The 26,903-nt window shown below is 37.9% G+C and overlaps 1 protein-coding gene across 7 annotated transcripts in view; it reads left to right on the top strand.

Moving 5' to 3' along the window:
- cher (filamin-A) overlaps positions 1-26,903 on the top strand; it is a 264,422-nt gene that overhangs the window by 45,184 nt on the left and 192,335 nt on the right. For 5 of the 7 annotated variants that reach the window (XM_067762040.1, XM_067762035.1, XM_067762036.1 and 2 more), the window contains exon 2: positions 6,211-6,550. In XM_067762040.1, the coding sequence (XP_067618141.1) occupies positions 6,211-6,550 (340 nt within the window). The remainder of the gene's footprint in view (positions 1-6,210; positions 6,551-26,903) is intronic. The other 2 variants (XM_067762041.1, XM_067762037.1) reach the window with 1 other exon arrangement.

The following is a 26,903-nucleotide window of genomic DNA, read 5'->3' on the forward strand; positions in this document are numbered from 1 at the left end:
AAACAGGATTCGCTGGGTTGGAGAAGCTATATATTGCACTGGCTACCTCTTGAGAGGGTTGCGCTACACAACCCCTTAAATCAATTTGGTATTTTAGTCGCCTCTTACGGCAGGAATACCTACCGCGGATATATTCTAAGCCCCCTAACCCGCTGGAGCAGTAATCACTCAACTCTACTCTCAAAGCTGCTGTTCGCTGTACAGCTGTTACTATAGTTCTTCTTACGAAGAGTGTGCGAGTTTGACTTCGTTTCGTGCAGTTTCCCGTGTTTTAAACAGTCGAGTGAATTTAAACGCATTTCGTGAAAATAAAAAAAGCATGACTAATTCTTCATCTACAAAGCATACAGCGTCTTTTTGACGTCTACTTTGATTGCCGATCTGTTGTAATTATAATGATGAAACACAGTGTACTGTGAGTGTAAATGTGGAGAACGCCCTTTTAGCAGATCAAAAGAGATAACTTAGCACAAATGCAATGCATTCCGTGAATGAAGTAACTGAGTCTCTTTTACCAACTCCCTAACTGCTCTACATTCAACATAAATTTTCTCAGCACTTTGCGGTTCTTCTTGTTTGTTGGCACTTTTATGACTGCCAACAAAGCCGTTGGTTGCAGCATTGTGGCTAATAATAAAACAAGTTAATGGTTGTTGGAGTTGGAGCACTGTTTGGGTCATGCGCTATCATTTGCTACCTCGGCTGTCGGTGTTCCTGTTGCTGCAACACCATTGATGGCAGCTGATGTGGCACGCGCATTGTCTCAACAACGCTATTGGCGACATATTTACATACAAATAGAATTGTGGACCACGTACCTAAATACGTACATATGTATGTATGAACGTGTGTTGCATTTTAGAGAACGAGAAGTGGATTGAGCAAGATGACAGCGTCAACGCGTTGTACATTTTAACAATTTCTGATTCTGGTTTTCCCGTTGCACATTATATGGCTTTGTGTGTGTGTGAATGTGACTCTCAGATGACTAGTCTAGGCTTCATTAAATAAATATTAATATGTATGTACAGGGGTAATCAAATACGTACTTCTTTATACACAGGGGCGAGAATTGATATACGATATCATATCGATACTTTATCCACTCGATGCAAAGCTTTGAACTTAACAGTTTCGTCGCGATAATTTAGCGGGATCAAGTATTTGATCCTGCTGTCGTATAGAGTTGGATGCATATATGCTTTGCGCTGCGATTTAGTTGAGGTATTTTCAATTTTTTTGTATTTATTCGACTAAAGTTTCAATACTTGTGCTGAGTTTTCCCATCGCAGATTCTTTACTTGCAGTTTCAAATACAACTCGGCCCTGTCAGTTTCCGGATTTCAATCTTCGCACTTCTTTTCAAGTATGACCCCTATGCCTTGCGTACTGAGCTGCTCCCAATCTCACTGTTTAGAGGGACGCGAACGAACAATACCTTCTTTCGATCACTTTATCGGTTCTATTATATGCATACGCCGGCGTTCTTTAAAAAAAATAATAATATTTAGGAAAGGTGTTGTTTGTATGTATTTAAAGAAATCAATGTTTTGGCCATTTCGGAGAGGTCCGGGGTTTTCGCCTCAAAATCTCGCGGATCGTTCAAAAAAAAAAAAAAAAACAGGAGTAGCTCCTTGCCAAGGGACTTGTCCTTCGTTCAATTACTCCAGAGAGCTGAAAAAATAGTGATACTTAAAAGGGTCACACTTTCGTCTGTATATCTCGTGCAAATCGTAGTTTTACCTGGGGCTAACTCCAAATAATCCTCGCGAACACAATTTTCTTAAATCATTTGTGGCTCCTTGTCGGTCACGCACAAAGGTAACTTACGATTGCTATTAATACTCTAATAATACTCATGACTCTCGTGGCACCGTTTTAACGATAAGCATCAATGCCAATTGTTGATCGCGCCAAAGGGAGCCTCCAGTTTTTTCGACGAACAATAGCAATCCCGACCACCAGTTGCTAGCACGCCTCCTGGCCCTCATATCATATGCCATAGCACAGAAGCTATAGGACTGCGTCTTCGAACTCATACCTTCGTCGACGTCACTTTCCTAGAAGCTCTAGGTGTAGCTCCGAAGACTTTCTGACGGATGTTTTTGTAGCGCTATGCTGCCGAGCTACACCAAAGAAACACCTTGAAACGTTAGGGAGTAACTATTCGGCCAAGAATGCCGCCGTCGATATAATAAACAGTCTAAGTGGATGTCATTGCGTAACTGATGCGTGAAAATCGTATAATTTTCAGCGCATCTACATAACTAAAAAATTTACAGGGGCCCTGGATAAAATTTGTGTAATGTAGATGAAAATGTGAAGACGTTTGTGATCACAACATTGATTTCAATAGTGTTCGTTAAATCGGCGGAGTTTACCGGCGGCGTATATGTCGAGTGCAAATCAGCACCACAGTTCGTTTTATCGTGTATTCACCGTACATACTAACATTGTCTGTCACAAAATGTACACATGCATTTATGTATGTATTTGTATGTTAAGTAAATTAAAAACTTTGATCTTGTAGGAGCTTTATTACAAGCATTGTCTCCTTGATAATGGCTCACCTAGATCGTTGTTAAAGCCACGTTTGCCTCCCTATGTGTGGTGGTTTTGTGAAAATTCGAAGCTTGGCTGTCAACTGCCAGCCAACATGACATGCTTTCAGATGCTAAATTGCGATTACGAATATTTCTCAATTTTAGCTTTTTGGCTTTGTTGATGTTTGGGCGGTTCCGGAATGTCGTCTTACAATCAAACACATGCACTCATATTTAACACACGTCATCATGCTTGCTTACAAATTGTTATTGCATGTGTCCTTAGAGATCATTACTAGCGTACATAAAAACATATCTACTTTTGATGTATCTGTGTATGTATTTTATAACAAAATTCTGGTAGGTTGCAAATCTGCTTGTTAATTGTCACAACGGCGTAGATCATCGCTATTTTGACGTGCGTAATGGATGTGAACAGCCAGTTTTACCGTTTATTCTTCAAGCCTTTATGCTCATTTGCATACTTTTCCACTAACATACATACATACATGTGTAAACGTTAACACAATGCCCATTTACTTTAAAAATGTCATAACTCGAAAACTATAATTTTTCAGCAGAGACACTTTAAGGTCTCAGCTGTCTCATATTACCTTAATGTTTCGTTTTTCCTCCAGCATCCATTTTTCAAAATGAATCACAACAAGCTTTTACCATAATATCATACATGTTGTTGTGCACATTTTTTCATGTGTAACTCAAAACTCGTTAATTTTGAGTTATTACACTTTTGAGATAAATTAGTATTAATTGCATTCACTTAGCAAGTATGTTTGAATTCATAATAAAAATACAAGCCATTTCACCGGTTTTTACTTCAATGGCAATAAGAAATTCTTTTTTAATGCGATTAGGTTTCGTTTACTAATTTCTCAACCGCTTAGTCGTCTATGAAATTCCATTAACTTTGAATTAAATGAATTTGAAGTTTTTAGAAATTAGAAAATAGTACAAAGAAAACACGTTCTGCATACACATGTGCATCCTTGAAGGAATGTTTAGGATCGTGCACACATGTAGATACCGAAATGATAAAAGCATAGCTTCTTGCAGATCGCACTGCGACTTAAGGTTAATTGCGTCCTCATCTCTTCCATTACTCCACAAACAAGCCGACTTCGAAAAGGCGGCTATAGTCTTCTGGTAACCGTTAGGAATAAGGAGCTGTCAACTGAAAGTTAGGAAGGTTCAAAAGGTTGGGTACCGAGTACTATTAGGCGCAATGAGCATTGAACCTCAGGAAGAGCTAAACATAATTTTTAACTTGGTACCTGCGCATGTGTTCGTTCAGTGCTTACCTTCAGAAGAAGCTTTTTGATTGAGATAAACTAACATGTGAAGGAGACACAGTGTAACAACTGACTTAACGTTTGACACGTAATTTATGACATCAATTGTTGTCTTTCAAGTTCAAAAGTATAGAGTATCCTTCGAGGGAAGAATTATATGGACGAGAATTTAAACAAGTGCAGCAAAAAGTTTAATCTATACTGACGGCTCACAAATGGAGAATGGAACTTTGGCTCGGTCTTTCTCTAACTCTTATAGTTAAGTCTGAAACGCTTTTTGACTATTGCAGTACCCTCCAAGCGGACATCGTAAAGATGTTTGCTGATAGGCACGCTGTCTAGGTTGCATTCATATTAAAGCCTCGTTGCTAAATAGTAAATGAAATTTCGAAAATTTGGAAGGAAAATCTCGTAGAATTCGTGTTCAAGTTGTGATGGTACTTTCGAGTATTCGGAAGCACAGCTTTGCTAGCATCGAGGCTCCGATATGAACATCACTGTTCACGAGTCACAGATCAACCGCGCACCAAATGTAGCAGTGAGTCTACAACATAAAATCACCCTTAGAGGCATCCAATAAAATCGAAAATGTTACGAAAGTTTCGACTCCATGCTGTGATTATTATCTGTTTTATCAGTCGATACCGATTTGGTTATTGTAGGGAACCAACTGGAGCCAAAATGATGTTGTTGGGAGCCATTTGGAGCCAAAATAGCCATTGCGGGCATCTTGTTGTAGAAGATTTCTTAATGACCTAATTAAAATGCAGTAATAAATACGATTCATAATTTTTTCTGCCGTCGACTTCACAGAAAATAATACTTAAATTTGTGGCCGCCAATTGTCTTGTTAATCCGGCGAAAGCAAGAGAGTCGACTTCTTCACTTCTACAAAAGTTTCGTGTTTTAGGGGTTTAATAGGTTATTAAATAAATCCGAGTGGAAATTTTCAAGCACACGCCGTCTCAATATAACCTAAAATGTCGTGTAGATATGTCACATGTGTGAATGTACCATGCTATGGTGAGTCCAGGAGTCTGTAGATTAGGTATAGAAATGGGTTTCTAAAAAGTGTAGACCCCTGATCTAGAAGGGCACGCTTGGCAGTCTGCATTTTTATTCCACATGTGGATGTCGATGAATGGCAAGTTTATATGTATGTATGTGTTCTTGTTGAGGCTTGAATTATTTCGAGAATGCTCGGTAAAATTAATCACTCTGTAGGCATCACATGGAAACTTGCCGGGTCTTGTTCCATGAAAACCATATACTCTACTAGCTTCTAACGCCTACCTGTGGCCTCACAATGGAAAGAGCTGTTTAGTTTGAAGGCCTATGCAAGCTATGGTAGCTTGAAGAGGATCTATGTTAAGTCCCGCACTGGTACAATATTTGTCTGTAAGGTCTAATGAACTTTGTGAAACATCAGAGTACTTACCTACTTACTTACTTAATTGGCGCTTAACCATCTAAACGGTTATGGCCGTCCAACAAGGCGCGCCAGTCGCTCCTTCGCTCCACCAACCAGCGGGAGAGAGAGGACTTTACTTTTCAATTGCCTACCTAGTCCAAAGTAGCATTTATTGGCAAGATTGATTCTTCGCTGGATTTCAGTTCTGATGTTGTTGCTAGTGTTGATGCTGGTTCCCAAATAAACGAAGTCTTTTACTATTTCGAAATTATGGCTGCCAACAGTAGCGTTATTCTCATTCCCTATAAAACCGATAACATTTTCTGCTCTTGTCTTCTTGTTGTTGTTGTATTAAAGATAAAGACACTCCGATAAAGAACGATAAAGAAGGTTCTGGGGAATGTTATCGATGTTGATGGTTTTTTACTGGATATAGATCCGGTACATTCCGGTAACAAAGCACCATTAAGGTTCTAGCACGACCATCTCGGTAACCACTTTAAACCTTCTAGGCTATATCGCCCCCTCAACCCCTAGTTGTATGAGAAACTTGGGGTCGCTAGAGCCTCGCGTAGGTGAGGTTCACAATTGGGTTGCGGATGCTATGAAGCTATAAAGCTTTGTCCTGCGCTTATCAAGCCCTTGAACCCCCTCTTCTAATATTGCTTCATTCTCTCTGGCCTCTAGCCGCTAAAAATCTGTTAGATCTCTTCTTTTATTTGCCTCATTCTAATACGAATATCTGCATGAATTTGAAGTATAATTAATCACCAAATTTCGCCATTATTAATCTCTCATCCTCGTATTGCATAATTCGTCATCGCTCAATTTCTATCTTACTAATGACTAACATCAAGAATAATAAAAAATAAATAAAATTTCTTTACACTAAAACGCAATTTGATCAATTATAAACATTCGATTAATACTTATAATCAAAACACAGTCATCCCATTACCAACAGTACCAAGAACCGTACGACGAGAACTTCGACGAAGATATGGAAGCCGAACGTGATCTCGCCGAAGATGCACAATGGAAGAAGATACAACAGAACACTTTCACACGTTGGGCCAATGAGCATCTCAAAACGATCGATCGTAATATAAATAATTTGGAAGCTGATCTATCCGATGGTTTACGCTTGATTGCGCTAATTGAGGTGTTGTCACAAAAACGTATGCCCAAATATAATAAGCGACCAACATTCCGCAGTCAAAAATTGGAAAATGTTTCGGTGGCGTTGCAATTCTTGGAACAAGAGCACATTAAGATCGTCAATATTGGTGAGTGAGAAAAAGAATATACTCAAATATATTTATTTCAAAAATAGTTACATATGTATGCATATCACACGAATATTAGCTAAAATGTAAAAGACGCAATAGCGCATGCGCATCATTGCCTACCTGTAGAATTTCAGGTGTGCGTGTGTGTGTGTGTGTGTATTGACATACAAAATACGAAAGTGTTAAAGTTAATGGAAGAGTAAAGGGCCCATTACTCATACTTAGCATAGAACTGACTTGACATGAGAACTGTCACTTACAGTTCTGTTAAATGAACATTGCATGTTACTGATTACTCAAAACTTAGCAACACCTAACTTGACTTAGAAGTCTGTTGAATTTTGATTTTCTATGTAAGTTCTGAGTGACGTTTACATTTTTAAATGCCATTTGTTTGTTTCCATTTCATTTTGACATTTTGTCATACAAATTGACATTTATTTTTATTTTATTTATTAATTTTTACACTCATAAATTAATTTTAGTACTCAAAATTAACTTTGTTTAAAAATCACCATTTTTTGCAGCAAATATTTCACAATAAAATGACAGCTGATTATGAAGCCCAATTGTTTGCGCTAAGTGGAGTATAATCGTGGCTAAGTTGTCAAGTTTACGCCAAGTCAAGTCAAGTCTATGCTAAGTATCACTAATGGGCCCTTAAACATTTTTTTCTTAACTATGATGTGGGTTAAGTAAAAAATTCATTGAAAAGTTGAATATGTAGAGCAGTAGAAGCTCTATATTTGAAAAGAGCAAAACCGTGAGAGGGGCATTACCGGCGCGTAACAAATGTGAACGCACAAACATATCAATTGTGCGACAAAAACAAAAGCCCGTTAAGTTAGGTTGAGAATCGAGTTTTTCGAACAAGTTTTTTATTAGCGATAAGCCGAAAAAAAAGAAAACAAGAATATTAACAAAGTAATTGAAAACACCAATTTGTAGGTACCTTCAAATATTCAAACACAAATGCGTTTATGCGACCGCAACGTTGTATTATGCCGTGCATGTGTGTGTGTGTCTGAATACAATGTTAATGTGGCTTGCCTCAGAGACTCAGAGACTTAAAAAGCACTTAAAACATTTTTTTGAATTTAACGAAGCATTAGAATGAAATGATATCGCTCTTGCGTCATACACACACTCTCACACATATTCAGACACATTTGAGAATTGTGAGCAAATGACTTCACGGTCAAGACGATGATATCACAAATTAACAATATAAATACATACATAGTGACTTACTCAATTGTTGATATATTCCGCATACATGCACACATAAAAAACTTGCATTTGCTTAGTGTGACAGTCAGAAACTTAATCCGGTAGCAGGTCCATTTCCCTAACATTAAGGGAAATACCATTGGGAGCTTGCACTGCCTAAAGCAGTTTCGGGTACACGCTCTGAACCGTAGTTCTCTCTCAGAGTAGTCAAAGTTTCTTGGAATAGAAATAGACAGTAATTTTAGCTACCTACAAGGGCCGACAGTATGGTGACTTGAACAGATTATACAATATTAAAAAGCAAACCAAAGACGGGGGGAGGCTTCAGAGAGGTGAGAAGATTAATAAGTTCATGACGAAGTGATGAACTAAACGTAATTATTAGCCATTTGGTTCCGGACCTCTGGAATCGAGGTCGGCGCAGGTGGCGAGCATCGCAAGCATCCATAGGCCATCTCACTAGATTCCTTTACTGGGTACTTGGGCACACTGATATTAAAGGGAATGAATTTCCAGATGGGATGCCCAGAGAAGTTTTTAAATAGACGATAAGTGATGTGGACAGATACTTTGAACACCGTATCTCTTAAATAAAATCGAGTAATATAATATTAGCACAAAGGACTCCCTGATGATCAACGTCGGTAAGGCTTTGTTTGGATAGGAATGGAGCCAGCTTTCTTCTCTAGCCAAAGAAATCTGTAATAACGGTACTTACGGGTATCATCATGGTTCATTGTGCTATTGCAGCGATGCTCTGACGGTGGCGCATATCAACAAGCTCTCTCTACACAAGCTGTCAGGATAAGGAGTAAGAGTATTCGGTGCATCATTTTCTCTGCCTAAGCCCAGGACTACATACAAGCCGGCTGTGATTTCTGTGAACACGCTTTATCGACAGTATGGCAGAGGTTGGAGTTCATCGAAGAATGGCATTCGTGAAAATGTCTCCGAAAATATAAATATATTTTTTTTTTTCAAAAAACTGTTATCGACAACGTTTTTAGCGGACATTTTTGGGTCGGATAGGGTATACGTATGACAATTTTTTTATTAAGTCATGAAAAAACCTTAAAAATCAAAGTCAAAAAAATTAAATTTCGCAGGCTCGAAAATTATTTTTTTGGGTATGCGTAGTGGAACTTTTTTTTCTGAGCCCAAATCCTATCGAAAAATCGATGGCGCGTTATCGGTTAACTTTCGTCCGCACGAATCGACCCACCCTAATACATACATCAAAAGAATCCTTGCGCCTTCAAGTCCTCTCAGAAATTTATAATGCCTTTCTAAAGCTCTGTCATATTCCAAGAAGATGGACCGGGGCAAAGATAACCTTCATACTCATAGGAGGATGGGCATACAAAACCTAATGATTTCAGACCGGTAAGCCTTACGCCTTTTTCCCCCAAAACGAACATGCACATTCGGAATAACTTGCACATCGAAAACCCTTGCGATTCGCAACATAAGCACTCCAAAGGTAAATTCGTCAAGACGGCACCCAAGCTATCTCTATTAAGATATAGACAGAGATTGCCTCCAAGGACTTCACTCTAGTCATAAACATCTATCCGCACGTCGTAGTCAATCCTTATTTGGCATAGGGTTGGACCTTCTAACGAAAAGAACTATCCTATAATGACTCGAAGGCCACCACCCACATAACGATACGCCTCCAGAGTCACTCCCCAAGGAGGTGTGTTATCCCCTCTACTGTGGAACCTAACCGTGAAGCCCTTATTATTGAAGTTAGATATAACTTGTTGCCAAGTTATTGCTTACGCCGGTGGCATTGCTCTAACAGCAACCAGAAAACATCTTTGGGCCCCTGATGTGAATGAATGAATTTTGCGAATAGTGCAATGGTTATTTTCACCGGGCGCTATAAAATAACATCACTCTAACCACCGGAGTTAATTTAGACATTATATCGAACTGGAATAAACATGTCGAGGTCAGATTCAGAAGAGCCATAAATACACTCTACGCCTGTACACAAAGACTCTCTACAAGTTATGCTTAACCTTCCCTCAAAATATCTGTATGTTAAAATCTAGGCGAGTTGTAATGCCGTAGACTGAATGCAGTCCTGCCCTGAAGCGATATCCGATTTCATCTTATCACTGTACTGGGAACCATCCCGGAAAATTTCGTCAACTAGATTACACTTCTCCGACCCTTCTTCTAGACAGGAAGTTTTCTATCAGAGTCCCAAAGCGACACTTATTGGTTGGCTTCTTCCTTCCATACCTAGAAAGTACAGATCATTCGCTCTTCTTAAGTATAAGCCTATTGATCGATTGCAACGTTTTTATACTCAGCTGAGCAGAGCTCACAGAGGATATTAACTTTGTTCACATAATGGTAATCCGTAACGGCATAAACTAATCGAGATAGATATAGATTTCTATATATCAAAATGATCTGGGTGAAAAAAGAAATTCATTTAGCCATGTCCGTCCGTCTGTCCGTCCGCCTGTAAACACGATAACATGAGTAAATTTTGAGGTATCTTGATAAAATTTGGTATGTAGGTTCCTGGGCGCTCATCTCAGATCGCTATTTAAAATGAACGAAATCGGACTACAACCACGCCCACCTTTTCGATATCGAAAATTTCGAAAAACCGAAAAAGTGCGATAATTCATTACCAAAGACGGATAAAGCGATGAAACTTGGTAGGTGCGTTTACCTTATGACGCAAAATAGAAAATTAGAAAAATTTTGGACAATGGGCGTGGCACCGCCCACTTTTAAAAGAAAGTAATTTAAAAGTTTGCAAGCTGTAATTTGGCAGTCGTTGAAGATATCATGATGAAATTTGGTAGGCACGTTACTCCTATTATTATATGTGTGCTAAATAAAAATTAGCGAAATCGGATGACGAGAACATGCCCACTTTAAAAAAAAAATTTTTTTTTCTAAGTCAAATTTTAAAAAAAAATTTAATATCTTTACAGTATAAAAGTAAATTATGTCAACATTCGACTCCAGTAATGGTATGGTGCAACTAAATACAAAGAAAAGAAAATTTCAAAATGGACGTAATTCCGCCTTTTTTCATTTAATTCGTCTAGAATACTTTTAATGCCATAAGTCGAACAAAAATTTACCAATCCTTGTGAAATATGGTAGGGACATAGATTCTATGACGATAACTGTTTTCTGTGAAAATGGGCGAAATCGGTTGAAGTCACGCCCAGTTTTTATACACAGTCGACCGTCTGTCCTTCCGCTCGGCCGTTAACACGATAACATGAGCAAAAATCGAGATAACTTTACGAAACTCAGTTCACGTACTTATCTGAACTCACTTTGTATTGGTGTAAAAAATGCCCGAAATCCGACTATGACCACGCCCACTTTTTCGATATCGAAAATTAGGAAAAATGAAAAAACGCCATAATTCTGTACCAAATATGAAAAAAGAGATGAAACATGGTGATTGCATTGGTTTTTTGACGCAAAATATAACTTTGGAAAAAACTTTGTAAAATGGGTGTGACACCTACAATATTAAGTAGAAGAAAATGAAAAGACAACAAAACGTGCATTGGGAATTCGAGTCAATGAGCACAAAGCAGACGCGAGAAATAACAAAACGGATAAAGCTTTAGCTGACCACCTTACAAACAATAAACATTCAGCGGACTTTACAAATGTACGAATACTAGACGTAGAAAGAAGAACAAAAACCTGACTGACACTGGAAGGACTTAGGATACAACAACGAATAAAAGATGCTGTCAATTTTAAAGAAGATGTGGACAACATAAATTGCGCTTATTCAACAGCGATTTCAGAGAGTAAACATGTTTGCGCACGGAAATAGTCGGAAGTACTTATTAATAAATTGTGAATTATTTTCAATGTTGTTTGTTTAGATGTTATAATTTAATGCTGGATGTATGTAAGTGAAATTTTAATGTGAAATTGTTGAATATTTTGTAATTGTTTTATGTTTTGTCAAATAAACTAGGCTCCCTGAATAAGGTGCAAAATAGCGCCGAAATGCATAGGAGAAAAAGGAAAACTTAGCGTTTTGCCTTATAATTTGAAATCGGCCGTAAAGCTCAATAAATATCAGCACATAAGTTTAAAATATAGGCCCAACAACAAAAGAATCAACGAAAATGAAAAAGTTATGCAGGGCGAAATCAAAAGCCCATAGAATCTTGACAGGAATACTGTTCGTGGTATGCATATATAAATAAATTAGCGGTACCCGACAGAAGATGTTCTGGGTCACCCTGGTCCACATTTGGTCGATATCTTGAAAACGCCTTCACATATACAACTAAGGGCTACTCCCTTTTAAAATCCTCATTAATACTTTTAATTTGATACCCATATCGTACAAACACATTCTAGAGTCACCCCTGGTCCACCCTTATTGCGATATCTCGAAAAGTCGTCCACCTATAGAACTAAGGCCCACTACGTTTTAAATAATCATTAACACCTTTCATTTGATACACATGTCATACAAACACATTCCAGGGTTACCCTAGGTTCATTTTGCTAAATGGTGATTTTCCCTTATTTTGTCTCCAAAGCTCTCAGCTGAGTATGTAATGTTCGGTTACACCCGAACTTAGCCTTCCTTACTTGTTCTGGTTAAAGTAGCAGCATTAAAGAAGGCTTGAAGACTACTTTTTAAAAAATTTACGCCCGTTCCTATCTACTCCAGCAGTAAAGCACTTCCTCAATAGCAATAGATTGCAGACAGCCGCTTAAGAAATTTGGCTCTCGGTGCACCACAATGTTGACGTGGCTCCCGGGTAACAAAGGTGTACCTATGAACAGTGTTGCTGTTGAACTAGCCTCACATAGCATACCGTGTTAATTCAGTTAAGGCAGATAGCTACTCTTCTTGCCACGTGCAAACACTTTCTCATATCTATATTTACCAAAGAATCCAGTGCCGGATGTGGAGTGGAATCGACGTGTTAGGTGTCTTTACAGACTCGGTCTCACATAACTTAGAACCGAGCTAGGTTCCTTAGCCATTTGAACGGTCTCTGCATGAGTTCATTGATCGGAATATTAAAGGGACACCGCCATATGGTACTACACGGCAAACAAATGCCTTCTGTCGAAGCTGTAGGGATGAGGTGTGGACCGAAAGTGTAGAAGATTTCCTCTGCAGATACCCGACTCTAGCCAACTGGTATCGTCAGCAAAAAATTGTTAGTTGAAATCGCGATAAATCGTATCGTTAACAGTTACTATATTGCCGTACATAATACAAAACAGAGATGATTGTGGAACTAATGTTCATTTTCGCTGGATCCTGAATACCTTTCGGAAAAAAAAATATCGTTATCGTCAATGTTGTGCTTTCATTGTAAGATTGCTAAAATTTTTGGGATACGAATATGCATGGAGTTGAATTTGAACTTATTTTTATACTATTCATGAAAATGAAATGGTATATTATGTTTGTCACGAATCTCAAAATTATAAGTCCTTAAAAGAGAAGAGATATACCCACCAACAGACATGCAGAAATTATCAGGCTGACGAGCTGAGTTGATTTAGCCATGTCCGTCGGTCTGCTTGAACGCAAGCTAGTCCCTTAGTTTTTGAGATATCTTAATGAAATTTAATGAGCTGGTATGCTTGGGTGTCCGATTGATCATTTGTCGGAATCGACCGGATCGGTGCGCTATAGCTTATATCCCCCATACAATACATTTTTCGAAAAAGTGGGCTTTTAGCATTTATTCTCCGATTTAACAGCTATAAGATGGACATTTTACGAGAGAATTGCATATAAGAGGTACATTTTTGTCTCAGAAATTTGTCAAAATCGGTCATATTTATAATATATATCGAATAAAACCGATTGTTCAGATAAGAGGTTTAACGTAATCTCTTCTAGAAACTTCAAATTTTTCCGGATGTCTACAAATGGGCAGCGGTTTTTCAAGGCACGAGATCTGAGACTGCTCAGCTACAGAAGGGATATCATCAGCCAAGCGTAATGCTTTAAGAGAACAGAAGCAAACATATTATACATTAATTATTAAGAGTGGAAAAAGCAGTCTTTTTTATAGAAAATATGGAGTCCGAGCTAACAAATGTATTTGAGTGAGAGTTATAATATTGACATAAAGGTTAATTTAGTTCGAAATTCGTTCTACATTGTTTCAGCAGAAGAGGTTTGAAGTGTTTCAGAAGAGGTTTGAAGTGTCTCGAAATCCGAGAGGGAACACAAAAGCTCACTTCGTTCTGAAGGAATGGGTTTGAAATTGATCCATTTAAAAGTTTTGTCATTACATCAAGCATTTCCCATCGACTAGCAAGAGTGGGAAGATTGATGAGGTTTAACCGATAATATAAGGTGGAAGATTATATAAAGAGACCCATGGAAAATTTATTAATGCAAATAGTATAAATTGTTTTTGTATTGATTCAAACTGTCTGCATGGACCTGATAACGAGAATTCCAGATTACTGAGCCATATTCTAATATTGGCCTAACTAATATTGTAAAAAGTGCTTTGCGGCATATATTATTGCCTGAAAAAATCTCAAAGATCGGTCATTTATATATTATACATCCCATACAATCGGTTGTTCAGATCAGAGGTTTAACGTAATTCCTTCTTCATTTTAATACCTAGAAGCTTGTTGAGTATTAGTTTGTAATTTATTTTCGTTCTACTCAGCCTGAATTCCGCATCATTTGACACGAACCTTTTTTCTAAGAGTCTCCTTCATGGAAACTGTGCGAGGCCACGAAATCAGTGGACAGGGGCACGCCGCAGGGAGGGGTGCTATCACCTCTGCTGAGGAAGCTGGTCATGAACCAACTGCTCAGACGATTCGATGAGGGACCCGAAAAACTTACGGCTTACGCATATGACGTTGCAATTGTCATAAGTGGGAAGTGCCTTCCAACGATTATTTCTTTGATGGATCGAGCGCTTCGGGATATTCATACCTGGGCATTTAATGTCGGGTTGAAAGTCAATGCGGAGAAGACGGATATGGTTTTGTTTACAAAGAGGTATAAGGTCCCAAATTGGACCAGGCCTAAGTTAGGAGGGGTGACCTTACAGGAGAAACCTTGCACAAAATATCTAGGAATCATCCTAGACAGTAAGCTGTCATGGAAGCTCAACGTGGAGGAGAGGGTGAAGAAGGCCTCAACGGCACTTTATGCATGTAAAAGAATGCTGGAGTGTACGTGGGGCTTATCGCCCTCTCTTTCTCATTGGGGTTTTACAGCGATTGTAAGCCCTATTCTATACTATGGAGTTCTTGTTTGGTGGAAAGCCACACAAAAAACAACATATCTTAAAAAATTAGGGGGGGATTAGCAGATTATCGATGCTTATCATTACGGGAGCCCTGAAAACAACCCCTACGGCTGCACTGTATGCCATTCTGTACATTCCACCTGTAGACCTGGTAGCAAAGAACATAGCATTAACAACTCCAACCAGGCTCGGTGCCTCGGGGCAGCTTGAGCGCCGATCATATGGCCATAGTAGTATAGCATCATCAATCACAAGACGAATAGACTACCTGATTCCCTATCTGCGCTTCGAGGGAGATCTTAAGGCCACAATAGAGGTGGACGGTTGGCGCAAGGGTGCTCAAATGGCGGACGAGGCGATACATGTGTACACAGATGGTTCCAAAGTAGTGGAAGGAGTAGGGTCTGCGGTATGCTGTGCTGATCCGGAAATAAGCAGATCCTATAGGCTGCCGGATTACTGGAGAATGTTCCAAGCGGAAATATTAGTCGTAACCAAAGCTGTAGAAACCCTGGAAGAGAATAGCTTAAGCTGCAACCGTGTTAACTTTTATATTGACAGTCAAGCAGCAATTAAGGCAATAATCTCGCATAGCACAGCATCTAAATGCGTGTTAGAGTGTAAGCAGTCTGTGAATAGAATCGGGACAGGGAGAAGCATACGTCTATATTGGGTCCCAGGGCATATGGGAATGAAAAAGCGGATGAACTAGCTAAAAAGGGCGCATCCCTTGAAGCTTGCTCCGTAGAGGTCCCAATTAGACTAGGTGCACATGATCGACCAAGCGGGAAAGGCGTGGGTTCAAGCGTTGGGCTGTAAAGTGTCGAAGATTATGTGTAGGTCTTACAACCCTAGACTAACAAAGTTGCTTCTATCATTAAATAGAGAGGACTGTAGACTCATGGCGAGTATTCTGACTGGACACTGCCTTCTGGCGTCACGTGACTTTCAATTAGGCTTGGTCAGTGATAGCATATGTAGGAAGTGCTGGTTGGAGGAGGAAACGACTGAGCACGTTCTGTGCTCGTGCCCTGCACTTGCTAGGCTAAGACTCCAGCTATTTGGAGTGATACAGCTGTCAGATCTAGAAACAGCGAGTGGCTTAAGTCCTAGGAAGCTTCTAGTATTTGCCAAGAGGACGGAGTTATTTTATAACATAGGTCCTGGTTTTTGATTGGGTTTTTCAGTTTGGTCGTTAAAACAAACTTCTGGTAACACTACGGACTCAATCAGTCTATGTGAGGTCCTCATGGACCGGCCAGTTCAACCTAATCTAACCTTCATGGAAACAGTTTGATAAATATTTAGTCACGAGTAAACTTTTAATATCATATATGAGTAGGGCGGATGTCTTTATGAAACATTTAGGTCTATGTGTTCAGCTTCAACAAAAAAGCTCATGTACCTACTGAAAAATATTAGACTTATCTAGTAGATGCAAATTTAGGTTGTTGTTATAATAAACAAACAACAGGGTCAACTTGGAGATATAAATATTGCTTTTGGTCGAATATAAATTTATAAGCTCATGTACTCAAATGAAGACAGTCTTACGTCAACTAAATTTGTTCGTCAATATATTGACAGCTCCTATGCAATTCACAGCTCAAACAAACAAATTTTACAACTCAATTTAAATAAGCACTAACTTTTTTTATAACTATTGTTATCCAATTAAAAACGTATTATTTTCCAAATAAAACACCACCATAAATTGCGTATAGTGAATACGAAATGAACTTGAGAATGCGCTGAAAATATTTTTTTAATTTATATTAAGCGCCTTTTTTATTGCATAATGGCGATAAATTAAATATAAAGATTTTTTGATTTTTTATTTTCTCGCAATTCAGTATAAGACCACATCCCAGAAAGGCGCGTGAAGACGAATGGCAATGATTTCAATTGAAATAGTATTTACTGAAAAAACACTAAGCGATTTGTACATATCTTGCGTATGTATGTTGCACTATGTATTTTATATATTTAAATAGATATATCGTAGTTATTGTTATATTTTATTGTCCCTGATTGCCTGCTGTGCACGTCGCGCCACCGCATTCCATGAATGCCACCGTTTTTTGATTTTTTTTAATTTTATTTTTTTGCCAGTCCACAACAAAACCTCAAAACAACAAATGATGTCACTACCAAGTGGGGCGAAACCCTCTGGGGCGTATGTGGGCTATATGAAGCTTGGCTTCACTCTCACTGATATTCGTAACTCAACTGTTTTGAATTTGCAATTTGTATTCTGCTGCTTTAGTTTTTGCTTTATTTTAAATTACTGCATATTATGATGGACAGGTCTGTATTTGTACAGGTAAGCTTGATACGAATACAAATGCCAAGGAAGGAAAATTCAGCTCAAAAGGAAGTATGGCTGCAACAATAGCTGCCGAACGCTGAGACTCAACTTGGATCTTAGCTAAACTTAGGTATTCCGATACTAGCACTGCTAGCGCTAGCCCTATTGCCTCAAGAACCATTTTTTTAGCCCTCGAAGCTTCATAACTGCGGATATTAGTCGCCTCTAAAGCAAGCATGCCTTCACCAACAATATTCTAAGCCCCTTAACCCACTGAGGCGATTCAGCCTTGTAATATCGTTTCATCTAACACAAACGAGACTATTAATATTGTTGTGACAAACCAAAAAGAGTGTTGTTGGAGACTGTTCATAAACACTCCCATCAACGTAGAGACATAAGCCATATTGAAACACAAGAGCTCGGCTGATTACTTGGCATGAATAGATGACCACAGTGGCTGCTGACACCTTCGACCTCATGATATTATCATATTTATAGTGGTTGGCTGTTTAAGTATAAACTGTTAGCGAACTGAATAAAATCTCATCCATATCAAACTTGGGAGAAGCTGCTGTCTTCGAGCAACCCAAATATCCGCCTAACTCAAAGCTCTTAACATTCAGCTTCCGATTTTGTAGTAACACGAGGAGTTGCGCTGGTGTCCCAGTGGATTAGGGGGCTTAGAATATACCCACGGCAGGTATACATGTCGTAAGAGGTGACTAACATACCCAAATGATTTAAGGGGTTGTGTAGCGAAATCAAGGGGTTTCAAACACAATTTCTAGCTTCTCAAACTAATTTTTCAACCTTCCTACACGTGGTGAAGACTGTTTCTTTAGCAGCCGACCACAAGTTCAATGAAACTAGATGGTGGAGGATAGCCTAGAAGGTTCAATATGATCATATTAAATCGTTCACGAGATGATCGGCCTTTCACCTTAATAGTGCCGGATTTATATACGGCAAATGATCATCAACATCGAAAACACTCCCCAAAACCTTCGGGAAATGTTTTTATCGCTACAACAACATGTGCTGCATTGGTTCGAAGCAGAGAGAGATGGGGACAAATTTTTTAATAATGTCTACAGTGGTCAGTGAGTTCTTCGAGAAACTTGATCTGCTTCAAGCATTAAGTAATGACGCCGTGGGTAGAATAAAGGAATGGCTGACGAACAAGGGGCTGGAGATGGCGAGCAATGAGACAGAAGTGGTTTTGGTGATCTCCAAGCGGACTGTGGATGAGTTAGTCCTAACCATAGGAGATTATCAAATAAATTCAAAGTCTTTCTTGAAATATCTAGGAATAAACATTGACTCTAAACTAACTTTTGAGGAGCACTTCAGGGCGGTGGGGGAGAATGTTTCTAGAGTTAGTGGAGTCCTAACGCGAATAATGACCAACATCGACGGAAAAGGGGAAGCTACACGTCAACTATTATCCAAAGAAATCAGCTCGATAATATTATATGCCCCACCAGTATGGCACGGATATAAAATAGTCCACCAAAAAGATTACTAGCAGCCGTATTACTGCTATATGAATAGCATGTGCTTATCGGATGGTGTCCGACGACGCGATCCACGTTTTATACAGGAAAATCCCAGTAGATCTACTCTCAGGTGAAATGGATGATCTGTATGGCATTGCAATCAGCCGACCATCTGAAGATGCTAAGAAAAGCGCATGGTCGCGAACAATGTTTAGGTGGCAAGAACGGTGGGAAGAATCGAGAAAATGGCGCTGGACCTTCATGCTAGTTCGGTATATAGCAGAATGGTACTAGCGAAGACACCTCGCCCCCCTCACACAGATATTGAGAGGGCACGGCGGCTTCAAGGAATATCTGCATACGCATGGGATAGAGAAGATCCTTTCTGTCCACACTGTCCCTCCGGATTGGAAAGCGCAAAACACGTAATGTTTCACTGCCCTCGTTTTCACGGCGAAAGACTCTCTGTACACAGAGTTTTTGGAAAGGAACCTACCATTAGGAATTTATTTCCCCGAAAAATGGATTGTTGGATTGCTGCGAGCAAGATGGCCCTTATAGTTATGACGCAATTATTGATGCATGCTGAAAGGGAGCACACAGAAATGCGCATGCGTAGTAGTGGTGACTGAAGCTCACGCTGAGTATATAATGTTCGGTTACACCCGAACTTAGACACCATTACTTGATTTTTTTTTAATTTTTTTTGTACTTCCATTAAAAGCTTTTGACTAATATTTTTTAGTTATTTTTTTAAGCAGTGGTGCCCATATAGCGCTTTCAAATTTACAAATGACCGTCGCACTAATGTTATTATAGAAAATAACTTCCTTGGTTTGGCCACCACTGCTTTAAAGATTATCACGATGAAAGCTACCTGCTTAGAAACTCAATTATTTATCACGTTTAACCAGTAAATTTTTTTCCTATAAATCATGTGGAAAATATATGTAAAAATTGCAATACAATCGGATGTTGATTCTAAGCGCCCACCAACTTATTGTGTGTCAATATATTTTTATATTTTTATACATTTTTTGCAAATTTTTTTTTATTAGCAGCATTTATTGTACTATTTTGAATATTAGTCACATATGCATATAAGTATATTTATATATATATATATAAGCGCATATATATATATATATGGTTGTAGGTTTTTAGCAACGAAGCGTGCAAATTAGCTGAAAAATCACTTTTCATTTTATTTCTACTGCAAATATATTTTATTATTCCGCACATTCACATATTATGTCACACAGACGTAGTTGTATGTATAATTTAGTTTTATTTTTCTGCTTTAAAAATATTAAGTTTTTATGAGTCAAATCTTTGGCACTCGTAACAGTTCCCCACAGTGAGTGACGTATGATGTCATTCCTGGTGCGTGTCGTAATTGCAGGTACATCAGCGCGGCGCGTACTTTGAATTGTAAAAAAAATGTATGTTTAAGGTTGTAACTTTCGTAAGCAATATTTAGGTATTTAACTGTTTTTTATTGTTAATCATATATTTAATCTATAATATAAAAATAAGTCGGGGTTTCCTTCCTGACGATATAACTGCAGAACGCACGAACCGATTTCCACGGTTTTAAATTCGTTGGAAAGGTCTTGGGTTCCGTAAGGTTTATAGCAAAGAAAATTCGGGATCGACGCACAGGGTATCGAGATATAGGCCAAAACGTCGATCCGGGTACCCCTAGAATGTGCTTAGAGAATATGGATAACAAATGAAAGCTGTTGATGAGTGCTTTAGTAGAGGGTAATTTTCATACCCCTGGGTGACTAGGATCTCGAGATATAGGCCAAAACGTGGACCCGGGTACCCCTGGAATGTGCTTATAGAATATGGATAACAAATGAAAGCTGTTGATGAGTGCTTTAGTAGAGGGTAATTTTCATACCCCTGGGTGACTAGGGTCTCGAGATATAGGCCAAAACATGGACCCGGGTACCCCTGGAATGTGCTTATAGAATATGGATAACAAATGAAATCTGTTGATGAGTGCTTTAGTAGAGGGTAATTTTCATACCCCTGGGTGACTAGGGTCTCGAGATATAGGCTAAAACGTTGGCCTGTGAACGCCTAGATAGTGTTTTTATATTATGTGTATCAAATTGAAGCTGTTGATGAGTGCTTTAGTAGTTTTCATACCTATTGGTGACTAGGGTCTCGAGATATAGGCCAAACGTGGATCAGGGTAACACTAGGATGTGCTTCTACATTATGGATATAAAATAAAAGCTGTTGATGTGTGCCTTAGTACAGAGTTAGTTTTATGGGTGACTGGGGTCTCGAGATATAGGCCAAAACGTGGACCCGGATACCCCTAGAATGTGTGTGTATTATGGATATCAAATGGAATCTGTTGCTGAGAGCTTTAAAGTAATTTTCATTGTATGATGATATTCGATTTAGTCGCATCAACCTGGCAAAATTGATAAATATGCATGCGAAGCCGAAATAAAGACATGGATTAATAATACCCACATACCTATTTACATACGTCATATTCGATTTGCCTGAAATTTGGTATATAAATTTGCCTATATTGGTATTTACGATGTTTTTTCCGGGAAGTAGACCAGAGACGGACTGGGACTGGGATTAGGACTAGGACTGAGACTGAGACTGAGACTCGGAGTGGGACTGAGACTGAGACTCGGAATGGGACTGGAACAAAATACATACCACCCTTTGGGACTGGCAACAAAATATGAAGAAGAATGAGAAAAACTTGAGAGAAGAGAAAAGAGAGAAGGAGACTAAGAAAGAGATAAAATGAGACGAAGATGGAGACAGGTGAAGCGAAAAATACGGAGGCAGGAGTGAATACAAAGATTAGGAAAAGGTGTAGAGGGGCGAGGGCAGAGTTAGACGGAAACAGCTTATTAAAATGTATGCAGATAGACCAAATTTAGGGCAGAACAACGTCTGCCGGGTCTGCTAGTTATATAATAAATTATATTATTAAATTATATAAATTAAATAAAATACATAAATTAATAAAAATATAATAAATTTAATAAATTGACTTAAGTATTGATTTTCATAACAGACAAGTTTAAAGTAAAAAATATTTGACAAAATCTAAATAAAAAACACAAATTATAAATAAAAAATTGAAATGAATGTATTTCCCTTCTTGCAATGTTCGTCCGATATGAGCCTAGTTTCATATACATATCTTATGAGTCTGAAAAAGAGTCATATATGACACCTATAGGCTTCATAAGCAGATCATTTTCTACACTTATCGGAGTCTAAAAAGGCTTTTTAGAATATTTTCAGAGACATAGTATGTACATATATGACCTTACAAGCCGTATTGCATATTTTGACATTGAAATTTTGAAACGGTCGCGAACCTGTGTGAAAACATGATATCTGGGAGGAAACCCTTAAAATAAACATAGTAAGAAAGCAATCTGTATGCTTTCTACATTAGTGGGACATCATACAGATTTCAGTGCAGTCAGTGCTAATTGGAGACAGAGGATTCGAAATGCTAGCCAAGGAATAATGCAGAAGTCACAAACACAAAATGTCCAGAAAGATATCCGCAAAGATAATAAGCTTAAAAACGTTGATTCCAATAAAAAAGTAACAGTGTGTCAAGTTATGATATAAGCCAAAAGCTATTTCATAGAGACTGGAAGCGAAGTCCATCATTATTGATTTTTTATTTAAAATGAAACGTCTGAAATGAAAATTTTTGAATTTCTATTCCGAGTCTGCCTTGTATTATAAGTTTCATAATTTTTGGTTGCTCATAAATAAGTTATCGATTTGCTATCGACGGATATGGGCGTGTTATCTGTTTATTATTGACAAGTTATCGGTGTATTATCGGCGAAGTATGGACGTGTTAATTATTTGCTAAGGAAGTGTTGCTAACAAATGTTATCGATGGGTTATCAATTTTTCACGAGTACTTGGTACTCACGTCTTTTTTATAAGAAGATACTATCGAGTTTCGTATTTTTTTCGAAAAATCTTGCTACAGACAGACAGGCGGACACGGCTGAATCGCGTCATCTAGAGTGTTTATGTATACTCATTGGTGGTTATATTTCTTTTTGTTCTGATACTTGAGCACATTGGACTTAATATGTTATTACTTTAAATGAATAAAAATTGTTTGCACATGTGGTGTTGCCACATAGGGTGTTTTCAAACGGTTGCCTTCTATTTGAAACTAAAAAAATTCAACAAGATATACCAATATGGGTATCAAACGAAAGGTATTTCCCTGCGCTTTTCAAGAGAAAAATTTTTATGTAGGTGTGCCACTTATTGTTTCCACGTTACCTTATTATTTATAACTCTTTGTATATCCACTACTATCGCGGAAACGACTTAATCCACTTAAATGAAATTTTGTACGTAGATAGGGCATCACTTTCTAAGACTTTATATCTAAGCGTTGCTACTGAGGATGTTTTCACAAGGTTGTCACCTGTTTGAAACTAAACAAAATTACATGAGATATGCTAATACATATGGGTATAAAATGAAAGGCTTTTCCGATTTTCAATAAAGAAATTATTAAGTAGGGTTGCCACTTAGGGTTGCCCCCTCACCTAATTATATATGTATAACACTCTGTATATCCACTGCTATCTCGGAAGCGGATCAACCGATTTAGGTGAAATTTGGTACATCGATAGTGTGCTAGATTCTAAGACTTTTCACTTAGGTGTTGGCACTTGGGATTGCGGCTTGACCCATTTGAGTAAAATTTCCCGGAAAGGTTTGAAATTCAGATACGAAATGTAATTGACTAGGGTTTGTATTGATCTTGTACTATTCAAAAATGGAAAATGCGATTGTGCGACTAAATTATTAAGCCAATGGCTAAGCGAAATCATACTACGTTCTACATACACATATTCTATTGAAGCTTTTAAGAAGTACATTAAAGTTAAAATCCCTAAGACTCTAGGTTGTAATTACCCGTTTAAATTTTTTTTTTTCAAGTTTTTTTTAAGGATCGATATGTTTTTAAAATATATTTTAAAAGAACTCAACACTAAGTAAAATTATATGTATTATAAAAGTTGAATATTTATAATGACGACATATTGAACAAAGTATGTTATGCCGATACTCGAAGAGTACCGAGCAAAGCTCGCTCGCCCAGGTACTATTTTTATACTCAGCTGAGCAGAGGTCACAGAGTATATTAATTTTGTTCGCATAACCGTACACCGTAACGGCATAAACTAATCGAGACAGATATAACTTCTATATATCTAAATGATATGGGCGAAAAAAGAAATTCATTTAGCCATGTCCGTCCGTCCGTTGGCACGATAACTTGAGTAAATTTTGAGGTATCTTAATGAAATTTGGTATGTAAGTTCCTGGGTACTCAATCCAGATCGCTACTTAAAATGAATGAAATCAGACTATAACCACGCCCACTTTTTCGATATCGAAAATTTCGAAAAACCTAGAAAGTGCGATAATTCATTACCAAAGACGGATAAAGCGATGAAACTCGGTAGGTGGGTTGAACTTATGACGCAGAATAGAAAATTAGTAAAATTTTGGACAATGGGCGTGGCACCGCCCACTTTTAAAAGAAGGTAATTTAAAAGTTTTACAAGCTGTAATTTGTCAGTCGTTGAAGATATCATGATGAAATTTGGTAGGAACGTTACTCCTATTACTATATGTGTGCTAAATAAAAATTAGCAAAATCGGGCGGCGAACACACCCACTTAAAAAAAAAAATTTTAAGTCAAATTTTAACAAAAAATTGAATATCTTTACAGTATATAAGTAAATTATGTCAACATTCAACTCCAGTAATTATATGGTGCAACAAAATACAAAAATAAAAGAAAATTTCCAAATGGGCGTGGCTCCGCCCTTTTTCATTTAATTTGTCTAGAATACTTTTAATGCCATAAGTCGAACAAAAATTTACCAATCCTTGTGAAATTTGGTAAGGGCATAGCTTCTATAACGTTAACTGTTTTCTGTGAAAAAGGGCGAAATCGGTTGAAGCCACGCCCAGTTTTTATACACATCGTCCGTCCTTCCGCTCGGCCGTTAACACTTTAACTTGGCCACAAATCGATATATCTTTACTAAACTTAGTTCACGTACTTACCTGAGATCACTTTATCTAGGTATTAAAAATGGGCGAAATCCGACTATGACCACGCCCACTTTTTCGATATCGAAAATTTCGAAAAATGAAAAAAAAATTCCATAATTCTTTACCAAATATGAAAAAAGGGATGAAACATGGTGATTGGATTATGTTTTTGACGCAAAATATAACCTTAGAAAAAACTTTGTAAAATGGGTGTGACACCTACAATATTAAGTAGAAGAAAATGGAACACTTCTGCAGGGCGAAATCAAAAGCCCTTGGAATCGTGGCAGGAATACTGTTCGTGGTATTACATATATAAATAAATTAGCGATACCCGACAGATGATGTCCTGATCCACATTGTGGTCGATATCTCGAAAACGCCTTCACATATACAACTCTCCCTCTTTAATACCTTTAATTTGATACCCATATCGTACAAACACATTCTAGAGTCACCCCTGGTCCACCTTTATGGCGATATCTCGAAAAGGCGTCCACCTATAGAACTAAGGCCCACACCCTTTTAAATACTCTTTAATACCTTTCATTTGATACCCATGTCATACGAACATATTCCAGGGTTACCCTAGGTTCATTTTACTACATGGTGATTTTCCCTTATTTGACAAAGGATGAAGGAAAATCGTTCCAAAAAACGTCACCCTTGGTCTACACTTTGTTCGATATTTCCCAAACGTATGTGATATGGAATTAAAAACCACTTATAAACCATCTACGAAACCAACGCAGAAAAGCTCTCAGCTGAGTATGTAATGTTCGGTTACACCCGAACTTAGCTTTCCTTACTTGTTATAAATTGAGTAAAAACAAAACGCTTACGTTATGCAGGAGTTGAGTACTACTCATTAACATCAGGAATAAGAAGTCCAAGAAAAGTAAAACTACTTGCTAAAACAAGTAGCCAATAAAAGAGGTTGCTCCCGTATTTTTTGGCCTAAACTGAGCTCAAATTAACCTGTTTAGCTTTTATTGTTTGTTCTTTAACATAATTATTAAAGTAAATAAACATATTTAAGCAATAATTGTGTGGATCCACTTCAAAAGTAATTTATAATAACTTGCGTGCGAAACTTGATAAGCCAATTAGTTAAATGGCGATAGTAAACTTACGACTACTAATGACAGAGTTATTACGACTATTATATAATTGAACACTCGACTTCCAGTGTGGCGCCCTTTCATTCACTTGACCAGTTGCCATGTTACACAGCGAGTTTTGTTATCAATTATGAGTTCAGAATTGAATTGAGGATAATAAAATAAAATTTGTATCAGAGTATACCAACTAAATTTGATTTTGTTTCAAAGTTTCTTGTGTTATTTTATTATCTTAAAATTATTTCAACTGCAATCTTATCAGCTTTTTAATCAGGTATTTTTTGTTTGTTTATGCAACATTCATTTTTATTTTTAACTAGCAGACCCGGCAGACGTTGTTCTGCCCTAATTTTGGTCTATCTGCATACATTTTAATAAGCTTTTTCCATCTAACTCTGCCCTCCCCCCTCTACAGTTTTTCCTCACTCCTCCCTCCGTCTTTTTAGCTTCATCTATCTCCATCTTTGTCTCATTCCATCTCTTTCTCATTCTCCTTCTCTCCTTTCTCTTCTCTCAAGTTTTTCTCATTCTTCTTCATCTCTTATTGCCAGTCCCAGAGGGTGGTATGTATTTTGTTCCAGTCCCATTCCGAGTCTCAGTCTTAGTCTCATTCCCAGTCCTAGTCCTAATCTCAGTCCCAGTCCGCCTCGGGTCTACTTCCCGGAAAAAAACATCGTAAATACTAATACAGGCAAATTTATATACCAAATTTCAGGCAAATCGAATAGGACGTATGCAAATAGGTATGTGGGTATTATTAATTCATGTCTTTATTTCGGCTTCGCATGCATATTTATTAGTTTCGCCAGGTT

The sequence above is a fragment of the Eurosta solidaginis genome, chromosome 1 (assembly GCF_040869045.1).
Source record: "Eurosta solidaginis isolate ZX-2024a chromosome 1, ASM4086904v1, whole genome shotgun sequence".
Taxonomy (NCBI): Eukaryota; Metazoa; Arthropoda; class Insecta; order Diptera; family Tephritidae; genus Eurosta; species Eurosta solidaginis.